Source organism: Chlorocebus sabaeus, chromosome 10, assembly GCF_047675955.1.
Source record: "Chlorocebus sabaeus isolate Y175 chromosome 10, mChlSab1.0.hap1, whole genome shotgun sequence".
Taxonomy (NCBI): domain Eukaryota; kingdom Metazoa; phylum Chordata; class Mammalia; order Primates; family Cercopithecidae; genus Chlorocebus; species Chlorocebus sabaeus.
The window spans coordinates 87632872-87656781 of NC_132913.1; the positions used below are offsets into that span (position 1 = coordinate 87632872).

At 40.7% G+C, this 23910-nt stretch overlaps 1 protein-coding gene across 9 annotated transcripts in view; it reads left to right on the forward strand.

Moving 5' to 3' along the window:
• Positions 1–23910, forward strand: part of SPATS2L (spermatogenesis associated serine rich 2 like) — a 171939-nt gene that overhangs the window by 137477 nt on the left and 10552 nt on the right. For all 9 annotated transcript variants that reach the window (XM_007965779.3, XM_007965777.3, XM_038001792.2 and 6 more), the window contains 2 exons: positions 16115–16173; positions 23321–23430. In XM_007965779.3, the coding sequence (XP_007963970.1) occupies positions 16115–16173; positions 23321–23430 (169 nt within the window). The remainder of the gene's footprint in view (positions 1–16114; positions 16174–23320; positions 23431–23910) is intronic.

Genomic DNA, 23910 nt, shown 5'->3' on the forward strand with positions numbered 1-23910 from the left:
CACAAATCTGTGTGTGTCCAAGTTGACTGTGAAGGCTTAAAATGAGCAATAAAACATTAAATTCAAAAAAAAAAAAAAAAAAAAACATTGAGGAAGGAGAATAATACTTGATAGTTCCACCATATGCTAGGGGAAAAAGTGTTCCAAAATAGAGCTGTAAAAATTCTGTTAGGTACTATTGTCAATTTAACATCTAATTAAAAGCACTCTAAGAAAATGGAAGACAGGAATGAGCCAATGGGGTAGCGTGTGTGCTAGGCGTGGGGAGGCGTAAAGAGGCTGCAGAGAATGGGGGCTGGAAGGAGCAGTCCTTTTAGCAGCTTTGTTTTCCAAGAGGAAAGGGAAATCTGTGAAAGCATGTGTTCTGTACCAATGGGCCAGAAATGTTCCTATGCTTTGTGTTTACTTTTCCCAAAGCAATGCCAGGTTTGGCCCAAGCAGAATTTCAAAGTAGGTCAGGAGTCTCAGCTGCCCGCACCCTGAGCCCTGGCCCACTTACCCTTCCTCTGCCAGTTTTCCTGCATCTTAGAGTTTTCTCCTTCCCAACAGACAGGGTGAACCTCCTGCTGCCCCCTACAGGCCAGGGCTCCTCACCTCAATCAAGATAGGTGTTTAGAGTGGCGTCTCCATTTCCCTTTTCTCTTTTTTTAACTATGAAAACTCAATTATCTTATGTAACGACTAAACTCATTCCTTTGATAATCATGTATCCTTCCTCTCAAAGTGATATATTTGCATGCTAACAAATGCTCTGTTGAGACTCTCTACCCCAGCCAAAAGAATAACTCTAAAAGTGAGAATGTGGCAGGGGAAGGTGGCACACACCTGTAATCCTAGCACTTTGGGAGGCTGAGGCAGGAGTTTGAGACCAATCTGGGCAACACAGCGAGACCCCGTCTCTACAAAAAGAAAAAAAAGTAGCTGGGTGTGGTGGTTTGTCTGTAGTCCCAGCTACTCAGGAGGCTGAGAGGTGGGAAGATCACTGGAGTCTAGGAAGTCGAGGCTGTAGTGAGCCGAGATCATGCCACTGCACTCCAGCTTGGGCAACAGAGTGAGATCCTGCCTCAAAAAGTAATAATAAAATAAAAGTGGGACTTTTAGGCAGAAGAAAAAGCTATTTTGAAGTACGTTTATCTTTCTCATCCCTCAAATCCTTCTCATCTACTACTGAAGCCCTGTTAATAGCCAAGCAAAATCACACACAGATTATCAATGTGGTCAACAGGTGGCCCCACATACAAACCAGATGTCACCATTGACACTTAAAATATTGTGCATTTTTCCCAGGATGTGATCTTGAAGTCTCCCATATGGGAAATTGCCAGTGGCACTGTTGAGTATCAGAACCACCTATGTAACCATATGTCCCATCCATATTCCCAGTTTGCTCTCCTCGGATACCCGGACAATTTTAAGTTGTTGAAACATATATCCTTGAAGCCCCTTTAGTTTGAGTCCAAGTAAGACCATCACTTTTGCAGGTTTTTCACAGCTGATTCTTGCCATGTTGATTGGTTGTTTTTGTTTTTTTTCCCCTGCCCTTATTCTCCAAATTTTAGCTGCTTTCGTGTGACTCCTGGCTTTCCAAACAATGATGAACCCTGGCTTTTCTTTGGGTTTTTTATGTGTTCTCTTTGTGAACAACTTAACATTAAAAGATGATGTCTATATATTAGTATCTACTTCTTTGCATACCAAAGTATATGTGTGTACACTATAAATAAAAAGTCAGAGCTTTATAGTCCTCCCTTGCCTAAGTGCCACCCCCAGAAATACTGATGGTACCAGGCTTTTAAAAACAACAGGCCGGGCACGGTGGCTCACACCTGCAATCCCAGCACTTTGGGAGGCTGAGGCAGGTGGATCACCTGAGGTCAGGAGTTCAAGACTAGCCTGGCCAATGTGGTGAAACCCCGTGTCTACTAAAAATACAAAAAATTAGCCAGGCATGGTGGCGTATACCTGTAATCCCAGCTACTCAGAAGGCTGAGGCAGGAAAGTCACTTGAACCTGGGAGGTGGAGGTTGCAGTGAGCCAAGATCGCTCCACTGCACTCCAGCCTGGGCAACAGAGTGAGACTGCCTCAAAAACAACAACAACAACAAAAGGGCCAGGAACGGTGGCTCATGCCTGCAATCCCAACACCTTGGAAGGCCGAGGCAGGAGGATTGCTTGAGCCCAGGAGTTGGAGACCAGCCTAGACAACATGGAGAGACCTCATCTCTACAATTTTTTGATTAGCTGGGCATAATGGTGTATGCCTGTGGTCCCAGCTATTCAGGAGGCTGAGGTGGGAGGATCACTTAAGCCCAGGAATTCAAGGCTGCTGTGAGCCATATTCATGCCACTGCACTCCAGCCTGGATGACAGAGTGAGACCCTGTCTCAATAAAAACCAAAAACAGATCATTCTCTTGACATCTGTGGTTGAAAATTGACATTTGCTGGTCGAGAGTCTTGCAAAGGGAGTGATATATCTAGGGCCACAGCAGTGGTTCTCAATGGGACGATTTTGCCCCCAGGAGACCATTGATTTGGAAATATTTTTGGTTGTCACAGCCACAGGGAGAGAGTGCCGCTGGCATCTGTTAGGTAGAGGCTAGAGATGCTGCTAGCCATCTCTCCCACCGCTCCCACAACAAAGAATTACCTGACCCAAAATGTCAGTAGTGCTGGGAAAGCCTGAGTGAGAGGAAAGTGAGAGGAAGAGTATCTCATTCGTCCTGCCACCTCGCTTCTGCTGGAGCTCCTTGAGGGAAGGATGGAGACTCTTCCCTCTGAAACATCCCTGAGCATCTGTCTGCCCCCAGCTGCCCTCCTAAGCCACCACTGGAGATACGAAAGAGGGACTTTCCAATCACTTACAAACCCAAAGAAACATACTATATTTGTCTTCTCATTTCATATCAGTGCAGCAGGAAATATTTTTTCCATAGTGCCTGAAATGTAAACCCTGTCACTACACATTTTAAAGGTCAAATTACATTTTTGTCTCCTTGAGATCAGAAAAACAATTATACTGAAGTGCAGAAAATTGAAGGCTTTGCTTTATCGTCTGTTTTTCATTATAGAATTCTACTCAGTCCTTAGAAGAAAATGGAAAAATTAAGAACTGAAGGTTGTAGCTAATGATAAGCAGTCACTTTCATTAGCCATTCTGTTTCTACCTGAGTCTTTTTCTCTTTTTGCAATAAAACCAAATATCGCAGTGGGGACCAGGATTAGGATGAAGATCTGAGACATGTAAAGATAAATACAGTAAGGAATTGTTCCATTAAATGTCTGCTTGGGGGTTATTCTTCTTTGACTTCAGCCAGGCAGCAATATTACTTGGTGTTTCTGGGCATACCCGGCATATATCCAACTACTCTAATACCGGTGACATACCCAGATGTGCCAGCCATTGTGTTCTTTAAGCCAAATGAAGCAGGTCTTTTACATATCTTACAGTGCCATAGTGGTTGAACAAATAGTTATTGGCCATTTCATTACTCTTAATTAGGAGAATCACTGGAATTGTGGCACTATATATACTTTAACAGGTGGGCATAGGAAAAATATGTATTAGGCGAAACAGGTCCTAGAATCACATCTGTGTCACAGAATAGATGCTGTGGCAACAAGCAAATTTGGGTTTTGAGTTCAGTCACATGGAAGATGTTGATACAAGTATGAGGAATGAGTCAAGATTCCATTGTTAAACCAACGTGGCTGAAATATCGATAGTAAACACTCCTGGTGTACGCTGAGCGTATCTGGGTTAGGATAGTGTAGTTGTACGGTAATAAGATGACGCTTTTCTCTGTGCCGTTCAACACGGCATGTTTATAAAAGGATTACCATTAGGAAAGCTGCCTTTAGGAGCCTTTTCAGCCACTTAGCATTGTTACATAATAATTTTTAAAAGCTTTCAATTCCATTTTTAATTATCAGTAATGTGTTAAACATTTACTAAATTTTGCCAGTTCCTTAGCTTAAACGATTAGTGAAGACAAAAATCAAGAGTTTGGCCAGCTAGAGCAACATCGGGAGACCTCATCTCTACAAAAAAATTTAAAATTAGCCAGATGTGGTGGTATGGTCCTGTAGTCCCAGCTACTCAGGAGGCTGAGGTGGGAGGATCATTTGAGCCCCCAGGTTGAGGCTGTGTAAGCCGTGATCATGCCATTACACTGCAGGCTGAGCGACAGAAAAAGACCCTGTCTCAAAAACAAACAAATGGGTGGGCACGGTGGCCCACACCTGTAATCCCAGCACTTTGGGAGGCTGAGGTGGGTAGATCACTTGAGGTCGGGAGTTCGAGACACAACATGGCTAAACCCTGTCTCTACTAAATATACAAAAATTAGCCGGATGTGGTGGTGCATGCCTGTAATCCCAGCTACTTAGGAAGCTGAGGCAGGAGAATCACTTGAACCTGGGAGGCAGAGGTCGCAGTGAGCTGAGATCACACCACCGCACTCCAGCCTGGGTGACAGAACAAGACTGTTTAAACAACAAAAACAAAACAACAGCAACGACAACAAAAATCATAAGAGTTCAGTGTGTTTTTGGTTTTATTTTCTAATAAAATCAAGAGTTTCGATTGTGTTTTTTAATGTTTTGTTTTAAAAGACATTTAATAAAAGGGCTGTATCTCTTTCTGCTCTGGAAATGAATACAATCCTTTCATTGATCAAAATCTATACAAACCAAACTTTCTGACTAATCCCTTTCCTTCTCATCAAGTAGTGTTTCTAAGTGTTCACCTGCTTGTGACTTGCACAAAGCACTACAGAAAGAAAATTAAACAAACTTTTTTCTCCCCACACCCAATATTCAATATTATGCCAGAAGTTAAAGGAACAGAGAGTATGGAGGTGAACATTTACTTGCAAGGGACACCAAGAGACAATAATGAAAGAGGCTAATAAATATATTTATGCCTCAAGAGAGCCATGTGTATGGTTTCTGTTGCTGTCTAGCTGACAAATTGCCCAAAATGACTCCTTTTCCTCACTCTGCACCAGTCCAATAAACCGAAATAAGCTCCAGGATGTATTCTGAAATTGTGAAAAGGGCAAATACCCATATTACATGGAGAAACTCAAGGTTCCCATGACTTTGTGACTCAAGCAAGTCCCTGTGGTGCAGTATATTTCAAATTTTGCCTCGTTTGTGATTATGTGTCTTTCTAAACAGGTGTAGCTCACTCTTTGGAGGTGAACGCTTCTCTTTTCCTATTTTCTTTCCTCCCTGAGGTTTTTCTCTACAATAGATGTTTCCCCAGGGCCTTTGCAAGGACTGAATGAATCAGTTGACATGAAGGAGGAGCAGGTTGATAAAGACAAAAAGTACTGAACTGGCCTTTTCAGTTTAGGTACAGTCCCCAGGAAACCAGCGTAAGTAGCACCTCGTATTAATAGCCTTCCTGAGCTCCATGTGTGGATTACCTCCATACGTTATGTCAGCCACACACTTGGCACTGGCGGTCAGCTCTGCTGCCACTGCAGCCTTCTTTGCAGAATCAAGGCCCGCAATAAGAGCTGGAAGACAAGAAATTGATTCTAATTTCAGCCTGAAATCGGAGAAGATTTCTGAAACTTTTCAGCAGATGAAAGCTTACCAATCAACCAGCCCGGGAATGTACTTCTGAAAAGGAATTGTTTTCATCATAAAATAGAAAAATAAAGAGGAAATAAGCAAATTGTTCTATCTACATATTCCCATAGGATACATAGGATTCTTTTTAAAAAAATATATGCCATATGGTCTATTTTCACTAGAAAAAAGATGATGAATTTGTTCTTATATATTAGTATAAATATAAAATACATTATAATAATGAAAAGTGAGTCCTAAATTACAATTTCATACTGCATCTTGGAGCTTATTTCTGTTTTTTGGACTGGTACAGTGAGACTAAGGAGTCATTTTGGGCAGTTCGTCAGCTAAGTCAGCAACAAATCATATAGAAAGACTGTAGGTGAAGGCGATAAAACAGAATTCCTTATATGTATACTACATGCTGCTTCTAGTGATTATAAACTCTTGATTCTTACCAGGCCATATTCTAACAAAAGACACATTTTCCAAGGTTTATTAGCCACTTAATTAGGAGGCATGGGATGTAGAGTTAGAATAAGGTTTAAATCTCATCTCTACATATTCTAGCTCTGAACTTGGTTGAGTTTTTTTAACTCCTTCACAGCTATAAAACAGGAGTACTGTTACCACGTTCTAGGGGTTTTGTGAAAATTCATATACAAGTAATGCATTTATCACATCATTCTAGAACATCACTAGCCTGGCCCATAAGAGATGTTCAGTTAAGGTTGATTCTCTTCCAGAGTAGCATTTGGGAAATTTCCTTTCCTCTACACCAAGACACTGGCAATAAGTTATCCCTCCCAACTTTCTGTTTATTTAGCATGCAGTGGATTCCAGCTATGGGATAGGAATGGTTCATCACCACTTTTACTTTTTACTACTTGATGAAGAGAGAAGTAAGACAAAGGGACTCCCAGTTCTGAATGTCACATTTGCCACCAGAACAGCTCCCCTTCCCCTTTCTCGTCTTGCCACACCTTCTCTACCTCTCTCTTCCCCTTTCTTCATTCATCCACTTAATAGATAGATGAATGTGTGTCACGCCCCTACTTCTCAAACATTTGAGTGCACAAGGAGCATCAGGGCCCCATTCCCAGATATTCTGATTCTGTGGATGTTGGGTGGCACCCAAGAATCTTGCATTCAGTGAGTGCAGGGAGTACAAATGTAAGGGGTCTGCAGACCACACTTGAAGGAGCATGTCTAGAAAGACTGAGGGATAAAGACAAGTCTTTTTCCTAAAAAAGCCCATGCACTGGCTGGGCGCGGTGGCTCAAGCCTGTAATCCCAGCACTTTGGGAGGCCGAGACGGGCGGATCACGAGGTCAGGAGATCGAGACCATCCTGGCTAACACGGTGAAACCCCATCTCTACTAAAAAATATAAAAAACTAGCCGGGCGAGGTGGCGGGCGCCTGTAGTCCCAGCTACTCGGGAGGCTGAGGCAGGAGAATGGCATAAACCCGGGAGGCGGAGCTTGCAGTGAGCCGAGATCCAGCCACTGCACTCCAGCCTGGGCGACAGAGCGAGACTCCGTCTCAAAAAAAAAAAAAAAAAAAAAGAAAAAAAAAAAGCCCATCTGGTGGCTGCAGATGTAAACAAGCTGCAATGGAGCTGGGGGAAGGGAAAATCAGCTCTGCCTGGCTCATTAGGATAGGTTCCATTGCAGAGGTGACCTTTGAGCAGGATCTTGAAGGAAGACTAGAAATTTGCCAGATGGAGAAGGAAGAAAGAAGATTCCATGCAGAAGAAGCAACACAAAGAACCAGAGGCACGAAAGAACATAATGTGCTCAGGGAGAAGTACCCTCCTTCCATCAATAATGGTCTCAGCTGGGCACGGTGGCTCATACCTGTTATTCCAGCACTTTGGGAGGCTAAGGTGGGAGGATTGCTTGAGGCCAGGAGTTCAAGATCAACCTGGACAACATGGAAAAAACCTGTCTCTACCAAAAAAATACAAAAATTAGCTGGGTGTGGTGGTGTAGATCTGTGGTCCCAGCTACTCAGGAGGCTTAGGTGGAAGGATCGCCTGAGCCCAGGAGGCAGAGATTGCAGTGAGCCAACATCACACCCACACCACTGCACTCCAACCTAGGCAACAGAGCCAGACCCTGTCTCAAAAAAAAAATTAATAAAAATAATGATGGTGGTCTCACTCCATCAATAAATGAATTTTGAGCACATGCCTCTCAAATCAGAAAGTTCATTTATAAATTATACATGTGTACTACTGTTAATCTGTATACTAAAGATTAGGAAAGCCTACTTAGAATAAAAAGTGAGTACATAAAAATTAATATTGTATTCGTGCTCCACTTTGGAAGCCTGGACTAGAGTAGGGCCTTACCATGGGCCGTAACAGCACCTGCGATTGTGGGGAAGAGCCTTCTAGGTCAAAAACAAGAAGAGCCCCCCCTCTCCCCTTTTCACATGAGAGCCTGCCTGGAGGCCAGGAGCAGAGGAGGCTAGGCCTGGCTGCCTTGGATTGAATGTGGGCCAGCATTTCTGGCACTTCTTGTACCAAATCAGTTTCTTCCAGTTTCTGTTCCTGTTATTTATGTTCAGCAACCATGATGACATCTACATAAATGCCCTTCACCTTGCCCCCACTGTGTGTGTGTGTGTGTGTGTGTGCGTGTGTGTGTTTTGGAAGGAAATACAACAGTGATCAGAGTGGTTGGCTCTATTTTGTGCTTGAGACAAAGGGGCATTTTGCTTTATTTTGTTTTATTTTGAAATTTGTTTCATTTTATCCTGCTTTCTAATATTTTCCAGTTTTTTAGTAGAGATGGGGTTTCATCATGTTGGCCAGGCTGATCTTGAACTCCTAACCTGAGGTGATCTGCCCGCCTCGGCCTCCCAAAGTGCTGGGATTATAGGCATGAGCCACTGTGCCCAGCAGATATAACTTTAAAAGGGGAAGCGGGGGAGTCAGCATTTTTATAGTCAAAGAAACTGAAATACAGTCAAGTTACTTTCCCTGAATAGGGATCTCCATGAAAAAAAACTGAACTAATAAGTAATTAGCAAATATAAAAATTTCTATTGTTCATCAACGTCATGTATAATTTCTAAACAGAGGAATATACATTTTTAGTTGAACATTTGATGTTGTGGGATTTCCATACTATGGGATTATGCTATTCTGTCATTTTAAAAATTGCAATAAGAAAAAGAAATCCCTGTGTATTTTTTTAAATTAATTATGTCCTTTTTGAAGAACTCCAAAATATTATTAATGTTGAGAATTAGTCTTTATACTAAATCTGTGTGTCTCATTCCAGAAAGGCACCTCAGACAGTACGATGAATAATTTATTAACCATGATTTCAAATCATTGTATGATTCCAACATAAAATATGCAGACTAAGCAATATTAACACATTGTATTGCCTCTCATAAAAGAAGTAGAAATAAAATGTCAGCCTGATTGACAATTGGGTGTAGTCATTGATGTTCATTGACAGTCAGATGGATTTTGACTTTGCTTTGTACGTTGAGTGTGGTTCATGCTTGAGGCACCCCCACTGTATTTCCTGGATGGGCATGATTAGTAGGCAGTCTTTCAAAGGGTTTTGTGCTAAACCCCAGTCTACATGCTGTGGACATGTATGTTGGGTTTTATATGTTTACCAAATAACACTGTTAAATCCTAGAAATCTTTAGAAGGACCAATTTGTCACCAGTGCTGCATTTAAGAAAAAAAATCTATTATTATTTTCCAGTTTTGAAAAGAATTCAGGTTGCTGTAAAACCTAAATGCAAATATATACAGAGTGGAAAGTGACAGACCCGGGAATTCCAGCAGTGTAACAATAAACAACAACAAATAGCCAAGGACTTGATAATGTGCTCAGGGTTAAATAAGAGTCAATGGAAGTGAAGAGGTGCATGGGACAGACAGACATTTCTGGGGTAGACTTCAGAGGATGTAACCATGTGGGAAGTGAAGGAAGAGGAGCCATGGACACTGGGTGAGAGATGACACCAGTAACCAGCATAGAGGGTACAGGAGAGAGGACAGGATGGGGAGCAGAACAGCAAGGAAGAGCTGGTAATTGGCAGTGTGCAAGAGCGTGAGTGCCCTTTGCAGTTAGGGCTGCCAGGCCTCCTGACCCTGGGAATAAAGAACCATACAGTCTTGCTGCATTTGTGACTGTCAAGCCAGGGAAGCATCTTTGTGGACAGCTGCAACAGTTGAGAAATTGGTGAGCTGAAACCCCTGACTAGCTTTGCCCTGGGCCCAAGAATTGCTGGTAATACTTGGGGAGTTGGACTAGAAATGGTACTCATGGGAACAGTACATTATGCCTTAAACGTATAAAGGAAGTTTTCCTGTCTTGCAACTAGTGGGCAAGGGAAGGGGTACAGATGCTCATTTCTAGCTAGTACGGGGCAACTGTAGCTTCCCAGCTCAAGGCCCACGTGGTGGTCAGTGGGCACTACTAGGCTATCAGCCCAGCTGATGTCCCTCTCAGGGGATGTTAGAACTGTTGGTCACAGTTCTTATTCCTTTGCATTAAGAAGGAACAGAGCCCATAGTGGAGATGATTTTATAGCACTCTTTTCTTTTTAGTGAAAGAAATGGAAATTCTTTATGTAGAGAAGCCTGGCTGTAGGGCTTATCAGTCTTTGGCGTGCTTTATGCTATTTGGTAGAGGCCAGGAAGGCTAAAATATTCATTAGCATTCATTAGCATCCTTTCTCCCCAGCAGTTCCTGCCTTCTCTTTCTATGGCATGCCCCTCCTGTTGGACCTGCCTCCCTCCCCATGCTCCCATCCTGCAATTGTCAGCTTGGCAGATGATGAGTTAAGGAAGCTCCAACTGAGGTACTTTCTCCACAAGAAGGTTCTGCAGCAAAAGTGTCGGGGATCAGATGGTCCCCAGCAATTCTTCTCACTCTAGTCTCCCTGAGGCAAATGCATGGAAGATGGAATGTGGCCTGGTTTTAACTCTTTAACATCTAACTCTGGCTGTTGTTACAGATTGAGTTCTTCATATCCCCTTTGAAATTCTGTTTTCATTCCTCAGTATCTACCAGCAGGTTCTGCTCTACAGCTTATCAACCACATTGATGGTCCTGTGGCTGCCTCTCTATGGTGGCATCTTTATTTTTGAAGAACATTGGGCCCGACATGACTCGCCCAGGCTTCCAAATGAATCAGTTTTGTCACTCAATGCCTCCATCTCCAAATTTAAAGAGCCTTTCACAGGGCAGAAAATGATAAATCTATTACTACTAAAGAGGCTTTCTGATTCTTTTCGTTATTGTTATTATCGGTCCTCTATAGAAAAGAATCAAGACAGTGGAAACATTTTTATAAAATGACACTTTATCTCTGTGATTAACTATATAATAAACTGTAAAGTCTTTTACCATGGTAATCTCCTCCTTACACCTTATTGCTTTGATAATAAAAGCTTTTTTATGGCAACAAAATAAAATTTTACTATCCAGGCAGTTTGGCTAAAATGAGAAGATGTGTTTTTAGAAGGAGAAAGGGCGTATCTGAAACACGTGAGGTCCGCGTGGATTTTATGGGAGCTCTGTTTATGTAGAACACGTTCGATGTGCCTGGTGCCCTCCAGAGGGCTTTACCCAACCATTTAGAAAACTTTTAGTGGCCAGTGGAAAGCCAATTAAAGAGTTATGTATTTCTGTCAAGTACTCAGGATCACTGTTGAAAAGCAAAAACATTCAGAACTTAGCATTTCAGATGATCAGTGGTGGGAGAACAAATTCAGAAATTAAACCATCACAGTTTGCAAACTGTCTGTTTTGACTCAGCCAAACTTTGTGTGTTTGGTGAGTATCATGACACCTTTACTCATAAGCTTATGTGTCAAATGATTAAATTCCTTCAGTGACCAAAATTATATAAAGTTTTGCATAAATGTGATGTATGTGCAGGCACCACAATGTACTAGTTAGTAAGTTTCATTATTGTTACGCCACAGAAAACTGAATATGTTGTCTTCCTTTATATTCATCACTATCAAGAAATTTTTGTTGAGCAACCCATAATAGTCTAAGATCATGAAATTGAACAGAAGTTTTTAAAAACTCAGTCAGCGCTCTCTAAGGAAGTGACGATTAAGCAAAGACCTGAAAGAGGATCAGAGCTGATTAAATGAAGAGAAACAAGGTTAAGCAGAAGAGTTGTCTTCAAGGCAGAGGGAAGGCCCTGTGGCAAGGAGAAAGCCGGGCTCACGCCTCCTGGGATGTCAGGAAGCTTAGATGAGATCATTCCAGGAAGGCACTGGCGCTCTACCTAATGTGCCTGGCCTACCATCTGCACTCAGAAAGTGTTCCTTGTGATCAGCTCACATTTTGAGGCAACTGAGGGCTGATATGTGTCTGCAGAGGTGTACCTCGAAAGCAAGTGTGTGACCTTGCAGCTTCCACAGTAGGAATGTGGTTCATGATACTGTCTGTGATTCTTCTGTGACTCATCAACTCCTTAATGTCATTGCTCTCCAAGGAACTCGCTCCTCCCTCTATATCTGGTAACTCCAAACCAGGGCTTTGCCAAGTGCCCTCTGTCCTTACCCAGCCTGCAGAGTTGTCAAGTCGCACTTGACTGTCCACACATGTCCATCTCTGTCCTGGTACCTCTAAGAAGATTCCACAGATCATGGAAATGGCACCGATTAAATTACTTCCAAAACTGGATGTGACATACCCAGACACCCCAGGCTTTGTGGGCATTTAGAAGGATTTAGGCACGGTCTTTCCTCTTTGACCTTCTTTTAGTCTGGCACTCGCTTGATGTGAGGCTGGCTCCTCGCTGTCTGACAGCCTGCCAAAGGACAGGCTGGCTTTACTACTTCCTCCACATCCACTTCCCACCATTATTCTTCCCTTGACAAGCCTACTGCCTGGAAAGCAAAACCTAAGGAACCCTCAGGTCTACACATTGAGATTCTCAAGGGCAGGCTGGGTTTATCTGCCCCGGGCTGGCCCCTGATCTTGGTTTGCATCAGTTCATCAGCTCCAAGCTGGGTCCTGAGTCAGCAGAGATCACTGGCTTGCCTTTGTGCACATGAGTTTTGAAAGCAGCCACCCATAGATAGCAGAGCTTGAATTACTACGATGCTTAAGGACGATCTTCTGTGGAAATACCCAGAGGAATGGAAGCCTGGTTTGATGCCAACTTCACAGGCTCTTTCACATCCTCAAGGGTGTGCATTAAGCAGATTAACAATTTATTGTGTAAACCCTCTTCCCTCCTGTTGCTAGCCCAGAAGGCCTGAACTAACCATTGTATATAAATACCCAGCTTTGTTTAATATGTGTTAGACCTGGGGACATGTATTATACCCCAAATGTCCATCTTGTAAATTCTCTGGGCACAAAGTTATGTTAACAAATTTGATCAACAAGAGTGTTATGATGGTCTTGTAGCTGATAAAGAAATTAGCAAAGGCCCTTGCCCACACCATTCCTCCAACCCCACACACAGGCGAGAGGATTCCCAAGCCTCCAGGGCCTCTGCTTTGCCTGCATTCTCCTCCTCTCCCCTCCACTGGGCATCTGAGGACATGCCAGTCTTGTGTCACATGCAGCTATTTCCCTTAGTGTGTGCTAGGCATGCTCTCCAAACCCAGGGACTCTATAAAGCCTTCTAGTTGATTCAGGGAAGGGAATCTTAATTTCTTCTTCTTGCCATCGTTGTTTTCTTTCCTCTCTATCTGCTTTTCACTATTTCCTTGGTAAGTCCTGGCAGGTCCTCTCACATCCTTCTCAGCTCTCCCACAAAGAATGTCGTCGTGCTGACTTTCTCTGTTCTCTCTTCCCTTTCTGTAAGGGATAAAAATTCAAAACATGTCCTCAAGCAGAGTAGCTTAACCATATATTTGTAGTTTGGGCTTGTGGCTCCGCATCTGTAGACTCTCCCCATTATCTCCCCAACAGCATGTCTTGAACAGTCTTTGTTTCTCTAAAGTAAGGTAGAAGTGCCCCTCTCTAAGAAGGCTGTAAATAACGAAAACACACACACACGGTTGCCTATGTCATGGCTATGTTTGTGAACTTGGCAGAGAAGCTCATAATCACAGGAGCACAAAGCCTATTGACTCAACCTGTCATTTCATACAATTACTGAATATATGCTGGTTGATTACATAGACAGTCTCTGGAAATGCAAGAACTCGTCACATTGGAGACCTCTAGGGAGGGGAAATGAATAAGTTGGGGCAGAGATGGGATAAAGAGTTCCTTCTCACCATACACCTTTCCTATCGTGCATTTCCTATATTTGAAACACATTGACATACCTATGTAATGTCAATAGATAACGGACAGGCATCCTGATACTTTGGTTACACCAAAGTAATCATATCCAGTGACCGTAAGTCATGTGTGTCATGGGGCTGACTGATGGCTGTCTACAGTTGAGGGACTAGGCTTAGAGCCCAGTTCTGGAGAACGTGCCATGCACTGTGCAATTAGTCCTTTCCACTAGGGTTTCCTGGCTGGGAAGAGCTGAGTTCCTCAGCACACAGTCCTTTACTCTTCAAGCATTTAGGTTGCACAATCTAGTTGAGGAGCCCCCAAACTGCTATAGATATATCCCAGAAGTCACTTCTTACCTTGACAAATAACTGCAAAATTTTTCAGAGGAAATAAGTTTTCAACACACTTTAAATTGCAAAAGTACATCTGATGGAGAAGAAAAAGTCCATGTGATGGAACAATCTGAGAGTAATAAAGATGATAACAGTGTATTGAAGCACATTAAATATGAGTTTATAATTAATATGTATAATTAAAATATACAAACAAGCAAAAAAACTTCTTGATTACATTTGAAGGATGCTAAGGAACCAACTATCATTTTGAAAACAATTAAAAGGGGAGAATCAAGCATTCATCCTGCCTTACCTATACAAACTGTACTTCAGGATAACCAAATAATTGATAAAGTTTCTCTTTATGGAAGAATTCCAGGAAATAAATGAAGAAGGAGTGATAGAACGTGAATATCTCAATTTTGCAAACCCTATAAATCTAGGCAATGATCAACAGTGGCTGCTAAGATCATAAAAAAGAGAGATGTCTTTTGTATTTCCTATAAATTTGCCATTTTAGATGTAGAAATTTGATGAAACTCAGTGTGTTTTTTTTTCAGGTTGAGTAGTTCATATCGTATACTTCCATCAGCACACACATAATGACACAATACACTTATCAAGTGTTCCTCCTAAGAAAATAAAACCTGAATCTAATCCAATGTCTAAATCTAATAACAAATTTATAGGAAATACAAAAGAACAGGCTAAATAACACCATGGAGGTGTAATCAGCAAAATTCAGACTTTGCACAACTCTTCAGGACAAACAACCTAAGTTCTTCAACAAATAAATTGCAAAGGGGATGAGAAAACAGATGAGAGGGAACCTCTGGATTAAAACAGATTTAAGAGTCAGTCAACCAATTGGAAAGAACAGGGCTTGTTTAAATCCTGGTTTTAACACACTGTTTTAAAAAAAAAATTATGGGACGGTTGGGGAAATTTGAATACTAGGTAGATATCTGAAAACATTAAATTATTGTGAATGTTGTATAGGTGTTATAGTAAATGATTGTGGTCCCCAAAAGTCCTTATATTTTAAAGATATATATTTAAATATTTATGACTAAACTAAAAATATAAAGAGAATCTGACATCTGTGCTCACCCACCATGGGGGTTTTCCCCTGGCTTTTCACCCTGCACAGCTCTCTGCCTTTTTGCTGACACCTCTCTTCACTCCTTCCTACATAAAAATCTGTAAAAGGACATATAAGGAATCTGTCATGATGCATTACTTCTGGGAGGGGAACTAGAGAACTGGGAGTTGGGATGGGATAGGAGAGAAGCAAACTTTGGGACAGATCATTGTTAGCTTTATGCAGATAATAACTTTTCAAACGACTAACCAAAAAATAAATGAAATATGAGAAAAAGTTCATTAGAACCTTGAGATGCTTACTCGGGAGAATGAGAAAGGCAGAGACTCATGTTGTTGAGCATGTGGATGGATTGGCCCAGATCATATTTCTCAAAGTATGGTCCCAGGATCATCTGCAGCAGAACTGGGTCCATCTCCTTCCCTCCCAGCCAGAATCTCTCAGGGTGGAGCACAGAGACACTGGGAACTACAGTTCTTAAGGACCTAAGTGCCAGCTTTTCAAATACTTATTATATTGTTTTGGAACTTTGGAATGCATAGGACAAAAATATTCTCAAATTTAAATTCAAAGCAGCACAATTCTGAAAGTCTAAAAGACTTTTTTTTAGGTTTGTTGACAATGATTTAATCAGCAGATGTCACTATGTAATCCTTGGGAACATCCCTTCCATGTTCCTCATATTTTGGAGAGGCAGAGTTGTACTGCTGGCATTGTAGCATAGAAATATTTATGGTAATTTTGTATTTTGTTTAATGAAAATAATTTTTCTTTTACTTTCAGTGCTTACTAAAAGTTTATCTTTGATTAAGCATTCTTTGCTTTTTGTTTTTGTGTTTGTTTTTCCCCAGCATCATTGACAAAGAAGTTTCATTAATGGCAGAAATGGATAAAGTTAAAGAAGAAGCCAGTAAGTAGACGACACATGGTTATTTGATTAGGAGCGTCCCAATCAGAAGCAATCCATAGGTCAGACTGACAATGACACCAGATTCTGAGCAGGGTCCTAAAATTTATACTGAAGTTTTGGCTCATGAACTCTGTAACCTTAGGCATGTCACTTAGCCCCTGGCAGCCTCATTTACATCATCTGGCAAAAGGATGTAGTTGTAACACTCACCTCATACAGGTGAGTGCGTGGCAGAATGGACACTCAGTACATAATAGGTGTCAGCTGAGTTTTCTAAAGTCCAAAGGGATGTTTGTGCACATAAAGAACTTATAGTTAATTGGATTTAAAATGCCATTGAATTTAGTGTTAGATTTTAAGACAATTTTAACTCTTTAAAACTTATAAGTCTCATCATCATTTTTACTAGTTCTTTTTTAGGTTCAGTTAAGTTTATCATATTAAATTTTCCTAGAAAAGTAGTCCCATTTGAAACTTAATTACTTAAATTCCCCTCGACATTTTTAATTACATATATAAATTTAATATATCTGATTTGTCTTAAGCACTTCAGACGTCAGACAAGGCAAACTCACAAACCTAACAAGCAAAGTGTTCCTAAGCTTTTAAGCAACTCTTATAAGATTAATAATTCAAAATTAAAGATACACTAAGCAGAGTTGTCTTAAAATACTCCAGTTCTGTTCATGAACTTCATCAAATACACTGACACCTGCCAACTTAAAACTGCAAAAGAAAATCAATTCCATATTTTAAATTGAAAATCACAAATCACAATGCTTAATGTACCAAATTATCCGTTTAAATAATGAACATGCTCAAATTATCTTGATCATTGCAAAACTTAATCCTAAATTTAACATAAAATATTAACATTCTGGGTTTGACTTGTTTTATTTTCTTTATGCTGATTTCTAAACTTTTCCACTGTGGTAAAGTTACTTGAATAGTAGAGAAGAATTACCATCTTAAATAGACTGAGGCTCATGAGTTGGAAATTTCAGCAAAGACAAGATTACTCAGTCAGATTCAACATCAAACCACAAGTGAATGTGCAAGGCCCTCTCTTATTATTGAATTTAGTTTGCTGTGTTAATGGGACCCCTAAGACCATATTTTTCAGCTGGGATTTAGTTTTACAATCCTTGTCTCCTGGGCATTTTAAATTCCTCATCTTTACCCAAAGATGAATTGGATAAATGGCAGTCTGTGCCCCTAACCAGATTTCAGTGAAATCCCTTTACCTTTGATGTGATGTCTTTGTTTTGCCAGAATGAAAGATCAGACCAGATTCTTCATTCTTTTCTATTTTTCTTGTCTGGACCTACACCATAATTCAAGTGTCACTTTATGGAAAATAGCTATCGTTATTTTTGTTACACAGTTTTCTAAATTATTTTGGTATTCATTTCAGACCTCCTTTAATCAGGCATCTAAGTAATTGTAAGCAACATTTTAGAATTGTGAAACACAGCAAGCTTTGTTAAATGAAACTAATGTGATCCAGGGTGAAGCTATGGACTATTTAGGTAGCTAAACAATCTCTTTGATTGTGAAATTATTTTATTCTTATGAAATTTGTTGATATCTTCAGTAAAAGTAGATAATATACACTACTTGGGATTTTCCCTACTTCTCAAGTATAGCTTACTTCAGTTGCATGTCCTAATGATAAAAATGCTAACAACCAACACAGACACAAATGATCTTCTTGAACCAAAATAGAAAGTCACTAGCACATCATCACTTTTCTTAGAGGTCAACAAAAGACCTCGGGTTTCATATACTCATTTTTCCTTCTTGAGATATGGTAGTGTTTGATGCCAAGACCTGTGGAATTTGGAGCATCTCTGGAAAGCATTAATTTTAAAAACTTATTCAATCAGTAAATACACGGGCTTCCTTGTGTCCAGGATAAACAGCAAACAAACAAATGTAGAGCCTGCATTCACCAAGCTTTCAGGCTAGCTGAAACTGCTAAATTGGCTGACAGAGTTCACATAACTTCAGTAATTGGCACAGCAGGTCCTGTTTTTTGAACTACCCTCAGCCCAGGGGAAGCCCATTTGTATGTCTTTGAGGCAGGCAGAACTGAGTTCAAGTCCAGCCTCCATCTCTAACTGGCTATGTGTCCCTGAACCATGTTGTTGACTTCTCAAAGTCTAATATTCCTTAGGCCCTGGCAATGGCTCACACATATAACCCCAGACCCTTTGGAAGACCAAAGCAGGAGGATTGCTTGAGGCCAAGAGTTTGAGACTAGCCTGGGCAACATAGTAAGACCCCATCTCTAAAAAAATAAATTAGCCACGTGTGGTGGCATGTGCGCATAGTTCTAGCTATTCTATAGGGTGAGAGGGGAGAATCACTTGAGCTCAGGAGTTTAAGCTGCAGCAAGGCAGGATCATGCCATTACACTCCAGCCTGGGTAACAGAGAGCGACCCTGTATTAAAAATAATAATAACAACAACAATAATAATAATACCCATCTCAAGTAGTTATTGTAAAGATAAAATGAAAAAATACATGTCAGGCACTTAGCAAAGGGCCTGACACAATATGTGTGCAAAAAGGGAAGAGCTCTTATTAGTAAATTACCCCAACCCCCCATATTACAATCAAAAAATGGAGGTCGGGGTTCTATTGCATCTCTCAAGTGACAAGCCTATATCCACATTATGTCTTCTCCACAAATAGAAGGAACCATGGAATTTCTCCCCACTAAGTACAGAACTGTCTTTACAACCGCCAACTTTAACTTGGTTCTCTGTGGTCTCAAGAGTATTTTTCACACTTTACATTTCCTGTAGACGTTATAAACCATATTTCCTCAATTATAACAGAAGCTCCTAAATCCCTCATGGCACCTAACCCAGTGCTGAGAATACTGCAGGTACTTCATAAATACTTTTTAAATGAGTTGTTGTAAATAAATCACTATCTATAGACTGTGGGAACCGATATTAGTGAACATTCATGTAATTGCAAAAAAGAGAAAGTATATTGTAGATGAAGAGATCTCGCTTTATCAATAATATTCAGAGTTAGCATTTTGAGTATACTATACTGAACACCTCACATATGTTATTCCATGTATTTCCACAATAACCCTACAATATGTGATCAGTTCCTACACAGATTTTACAATACAAGAAACCAAGCGTGTTGTAGTGCTAGGGTCTCAAACTTCATGTTTATACACAGGTAAGCACAGGTTTCAGTTTCACTAGAGATATGGCAAGAAAACATGACTTTGTAAATTTGTAGTAACACAAACAAATTATGAAGTAGAATGCAAAATTCAAAAGAATTTTTAAGGAATAAAAAGTATTTCAAAAAATACTTTGTGCTTGAAGAGACACTTCTCTGGCTCCTGGCCCCCACCTTGGGATTTTGAGCATATTTTCTGCTTAGGGTTATTGTTCTGAGAAGCCTTAAGATTTTCTTTTCTTTTTTTTTTTTTTTTTTTTTTTTTTGAGATGGAGTCTGTCTCTGTTGCCCAGGCTGGAGTGCAGTGGCGCAATCTTGGCTCACTGCAAGCTCTGCCTCCTGGGTTCATGCCATTCCCCTGCCTCAGCCTCCAGAGTAGCTGGGACTACAGGCACCTGCCACCACGCCCGGCTAATTTTTTTTTTTTTTTTTATTTTTTGTATTTTTAGTAGAGACAGGGTTTCACCATGTTAGCCAGTATGATCTCGATCTCCTGACCTTGTGATCCGCCTGCCTTGGCCTCCCAAAGTGCTGGAATTACAGGCGTGAGCTATCGTGCCCGGCCAGCCTTAAGATTTTCTATGGTTCAGATAATATGAGCAAGCTTCCAATGTGTTTCAAAAACTTGAAGGCGTTTATAAATCCTATTGAGAAAATGGATTTCAGCATACCAGATACTGTTTATACATACGTAATATTAATTAAGTCTTGAATGCAGTGAAAATCTAAGCTGTACAGAATGTCTCCCTCTACAGATTTCTGAAAGGATGGTGCTTCCAAAACATACTTATTATTCTATTGTAAATTACAGGATCAATGAAGCTTAAGATCTGATCTGTTTTTGTTTCTTGTTTGTGTGATTGATGTTTTTGAGGTGAAAATGTTCACCCCCTCCAGCCAAAGAATATTAGCTTTAGATCTCAAGTTTTAAGGCTTTGTTCATAATGAAAGACTTTGAAATGTTAATGAGACTATATGTAAAACGCATTTCAACACTTGCTGATGCAAAGTATTCGTTTCCATGCTCATTTGCATGAGTGTAAACTCAGAATTTATTGGTGATCTTGCACCTGCATTCCTATTTTAGGGCCCATTTATATCTATGTCTACAAAATCTTTTGTTTGGTATGAATGCCCAAGTTCTACTTAATCAAAAAGAACAATGACCCCTAATTGTCACCAGTGTCACAACTGATCATGAAGAAAAGTCAGATCTGTTGGACTGTGTCATCACTGAGGGTCTAATGACCCCTTTACTAGCTGCTTTTCAAGTCTGGGCCTTCAGATTTTTATTATGATGATTATTATTATTTTGATGAGATGGGGTCTTGCTTTGTTGCCCAGGCAAGTCTTAAACTCCTAAGTCAAGCAATCCTCCTGCCTCAGCCTCCCAAAATGCTAAGATAACAGGTGTGAGCCACTGCACCTGGCACAAAATTAATTTTTTTATTTTAGTTTGCAAGAAGAACATACCTCATTTCATCTTCCTACTTGAATTGTTTTCTCATGCTGCAGATGTTAGTCCCATCCATACGTTGAATTATAATGGCAAACAAATAACATAACCAATCAAAGGTATGGATCCTAAACAGTCTTAAGTGACCCCTGTGGAAAAGGAACTTCCATCCTTCTTTAGATATTCCCTTTAAGTAATAGATTAATTCATTCATTGAATTCTTCACTCAGCAAGCATATTGCATACCTCTTGTGTACCAAGCAGGCAGTAGGTGCCATGGACACAAAGAACTACATAATGCAGTTCACACCGTAGTCCCGAGAGTGATTGGAGATGCTCGCAGGAAACAGATGGGTAACATTAATTTGCTAAATGGGGCAGGGAGAAACCGTGGCACACTGGGCACCCAACTCCATCGAAAGAGGGCAGTGGCTTCTTGGCTTCAGCCACTTGTCACCATGTAGGAATGTTGACCAACTATGGCCAGAAATTCCAGTACTTTAAGAGATGCCAGAGAGCCAGCTTTCAAATGGAATCTTCTGATTTTTAAATGTGGGCAATTAATTTGTAAATGTAATGTGTGGACCAAACAAGACATATGTATTCTGGCTGAAAATGATAGTGAGCCACCTTTTTGTGACCTTTGGTCCAACTGGGTGTCCTGAGACATCATTTAGCAATATGTTGTCTACATTGAGATGAAACTTCCTTTCACTCTCATCATCCAGACAAGTTTTTCACTAGGTCCTCTGTATTTAGAAAGACTATTAGGCACAGATCTGTCTGCCCAGCCACATGGTATTGTAAATGGGGGCCAGGAGGAGCCCCAGTTAAATAATCAAAGCATGATTAGCATAGTTTGGCAGATGATAAAGCTGTATGAGTTATAGACTAATTATTAACATCTCAATATTGATACCAGCATAAAAAGATCATCTCTTGGGGCCGGGCATAGTGGCTCACGCCTGTAATCCCAGCACTTTGGGAGGCCAAGGCAGGCAGATCATGAGGTCAGGAGATTGAGACCATCCTGGCTAACACGGTGAAACCCCATCTCTACTAAAAATACAAAAAATTAGCCAGGCATGGTGGCGGGCGCCTATAGTTCCAGCTACTCAGGAGGCTGAGGCAGGAGAATGGCATGAACCTGGGAGGCAGAGCTTGCAGTGAGCTGAGACCATGCCACTGCACTCCAGCCTGAGCAACAGAGCGAAACTCTGTCTCAAAAAAAAAAAAAAAAAAATGACTTTCAGTCTGTCTAAAGAATGGTTTCTGATTTGCAAGGAATCTTAACTCTTGATGGATTCTGTAGTTCTTTTTGGGTTTTTACAGTGACTATCTTTTGATATTTTGTATAATAAGAACTGTTAAAATCAGAAATCATATAGTTTGGCCCTGCATGTGTGCTGTGAATCTGGTCTAATAAAGCAGTTGATCCTTGTTCAGCCAAGCATAGAATGTGATTCCGACATGCATGTCATCTTAGATGAACACGTTTTTTCTTATAACTCAAAATGCTTGTCCCGAAGAAATGAAGGCAATTCATATGAGTCAAATTAGAGAGCCCCAAGTCTATCTATTGAAAGATCCAACTTCATATTTAAATCTCATCCTGTGTGTTTGTATTGATTGCTTCTGAGCACCATAATCTTTTGGGAAACACGGGTATACACACACAGACACAAACTGATAGGCTACTACATCTATTTGAACCTTTAGTTCATCTGAAGATGTGGGAAAGTGTTGGAGCCAGATTACTCCCCAGTGTCTTCTCTACGTGTGCAGGTGCTAAAAAATTCACACAAATCTAGTTCTAGCTGGCCTAACTCACTCTCAAAATTTTTCCATTGGGGACACTTATAGAAAGACCTAAGACACTCTGGGGTAGAACTTCTGTTTCTTTGCCAAATGGAAACATATCTGCAGAGTATCAGAAGCAGAGACATTTTTGGCTCACAAAAAATCTAATAAAGTTAGAGTTTTATGTCAGATTCCAATAACATAACTAGTCACCCTAAGTGAGTATGTGTTAAAGTTCAAGAGGGCTGCTGCTGTTAAAGTTTAATAGTGCAGCACATATAGAATGATTTCTGCTTAGTGGACTTCCTGTCTTTGCAGTATCACTCGGAGAGGATTTTAATAAGTGTTGTTTTTCAGAGATCGTTGTTCAGAGTAACAAACTTCAAAAGTCTAAAATCCGTAAGTGAGGTCATACACCAGTGGAGAAAATGTAGAGTGGGAATGTACAGTGAATCAGAAGGGACTGTGTTTGACTTGGGGATTGGTGGAGGAGGACAGGAGGAACTGGGTTGTTGGTAATAGGCACAGAGGGTGAACCCGCCTCCGTGACCAACTCAGAAAACACAGTCGTGGTCCAACAAAGCAATCAGTCTGTGGAGCGAGAACTGATTGCAAGAAATTAGGTTATTTAATATGTTTCAATCTCTGGCCCTAATGTATGATTCCTCCTTATTTGGCAGTGGAAATCCTGACTGCTCGTCAGAAGAAAGCAGAAGAACTGAAGAGACTCACTGACCTCGCTAGTCAGATGGCAGAGATGCAGCTGGCTGAACTCAGGGCAGAAATTAAGGTCAGTTCTAAAATATCACAGCCTGAACCCTGAGCCAGAGAGCTGATCCCCATTATGTTTGTTTTGCATCCACAGAGTTCTGCTCTCTGAGGATCTAACATCTACACCCAGCTCTCTTCCACAGGGTGGAAATAGAGAACATAGAAGGGGGACGACCCACATAATCACTGTGTTTAAGTGTAATGTGCTTTGAAGAAATGTGTAAATCCAAAGGAGAGGTACAAGCTATTTTGTCAGTAGAGACCGACCCAAATAAAGTAACTTGACCATGAATTATAGCTGGGATGGGGGATGTTATTTTCACACATTGTGATTTATAGGTATGCATATAAACACATCCAGAGATGTATACACACACGCGAAGCATGAACGTAGTGTAACGGTGAAGATTAGAAAGCATGCGGACTGTGGAGATTTCTTTCCTAATATTCTTTTCTAGTTTAGTTGCATTCGTATTAAGAATACTATCCATAAATACGT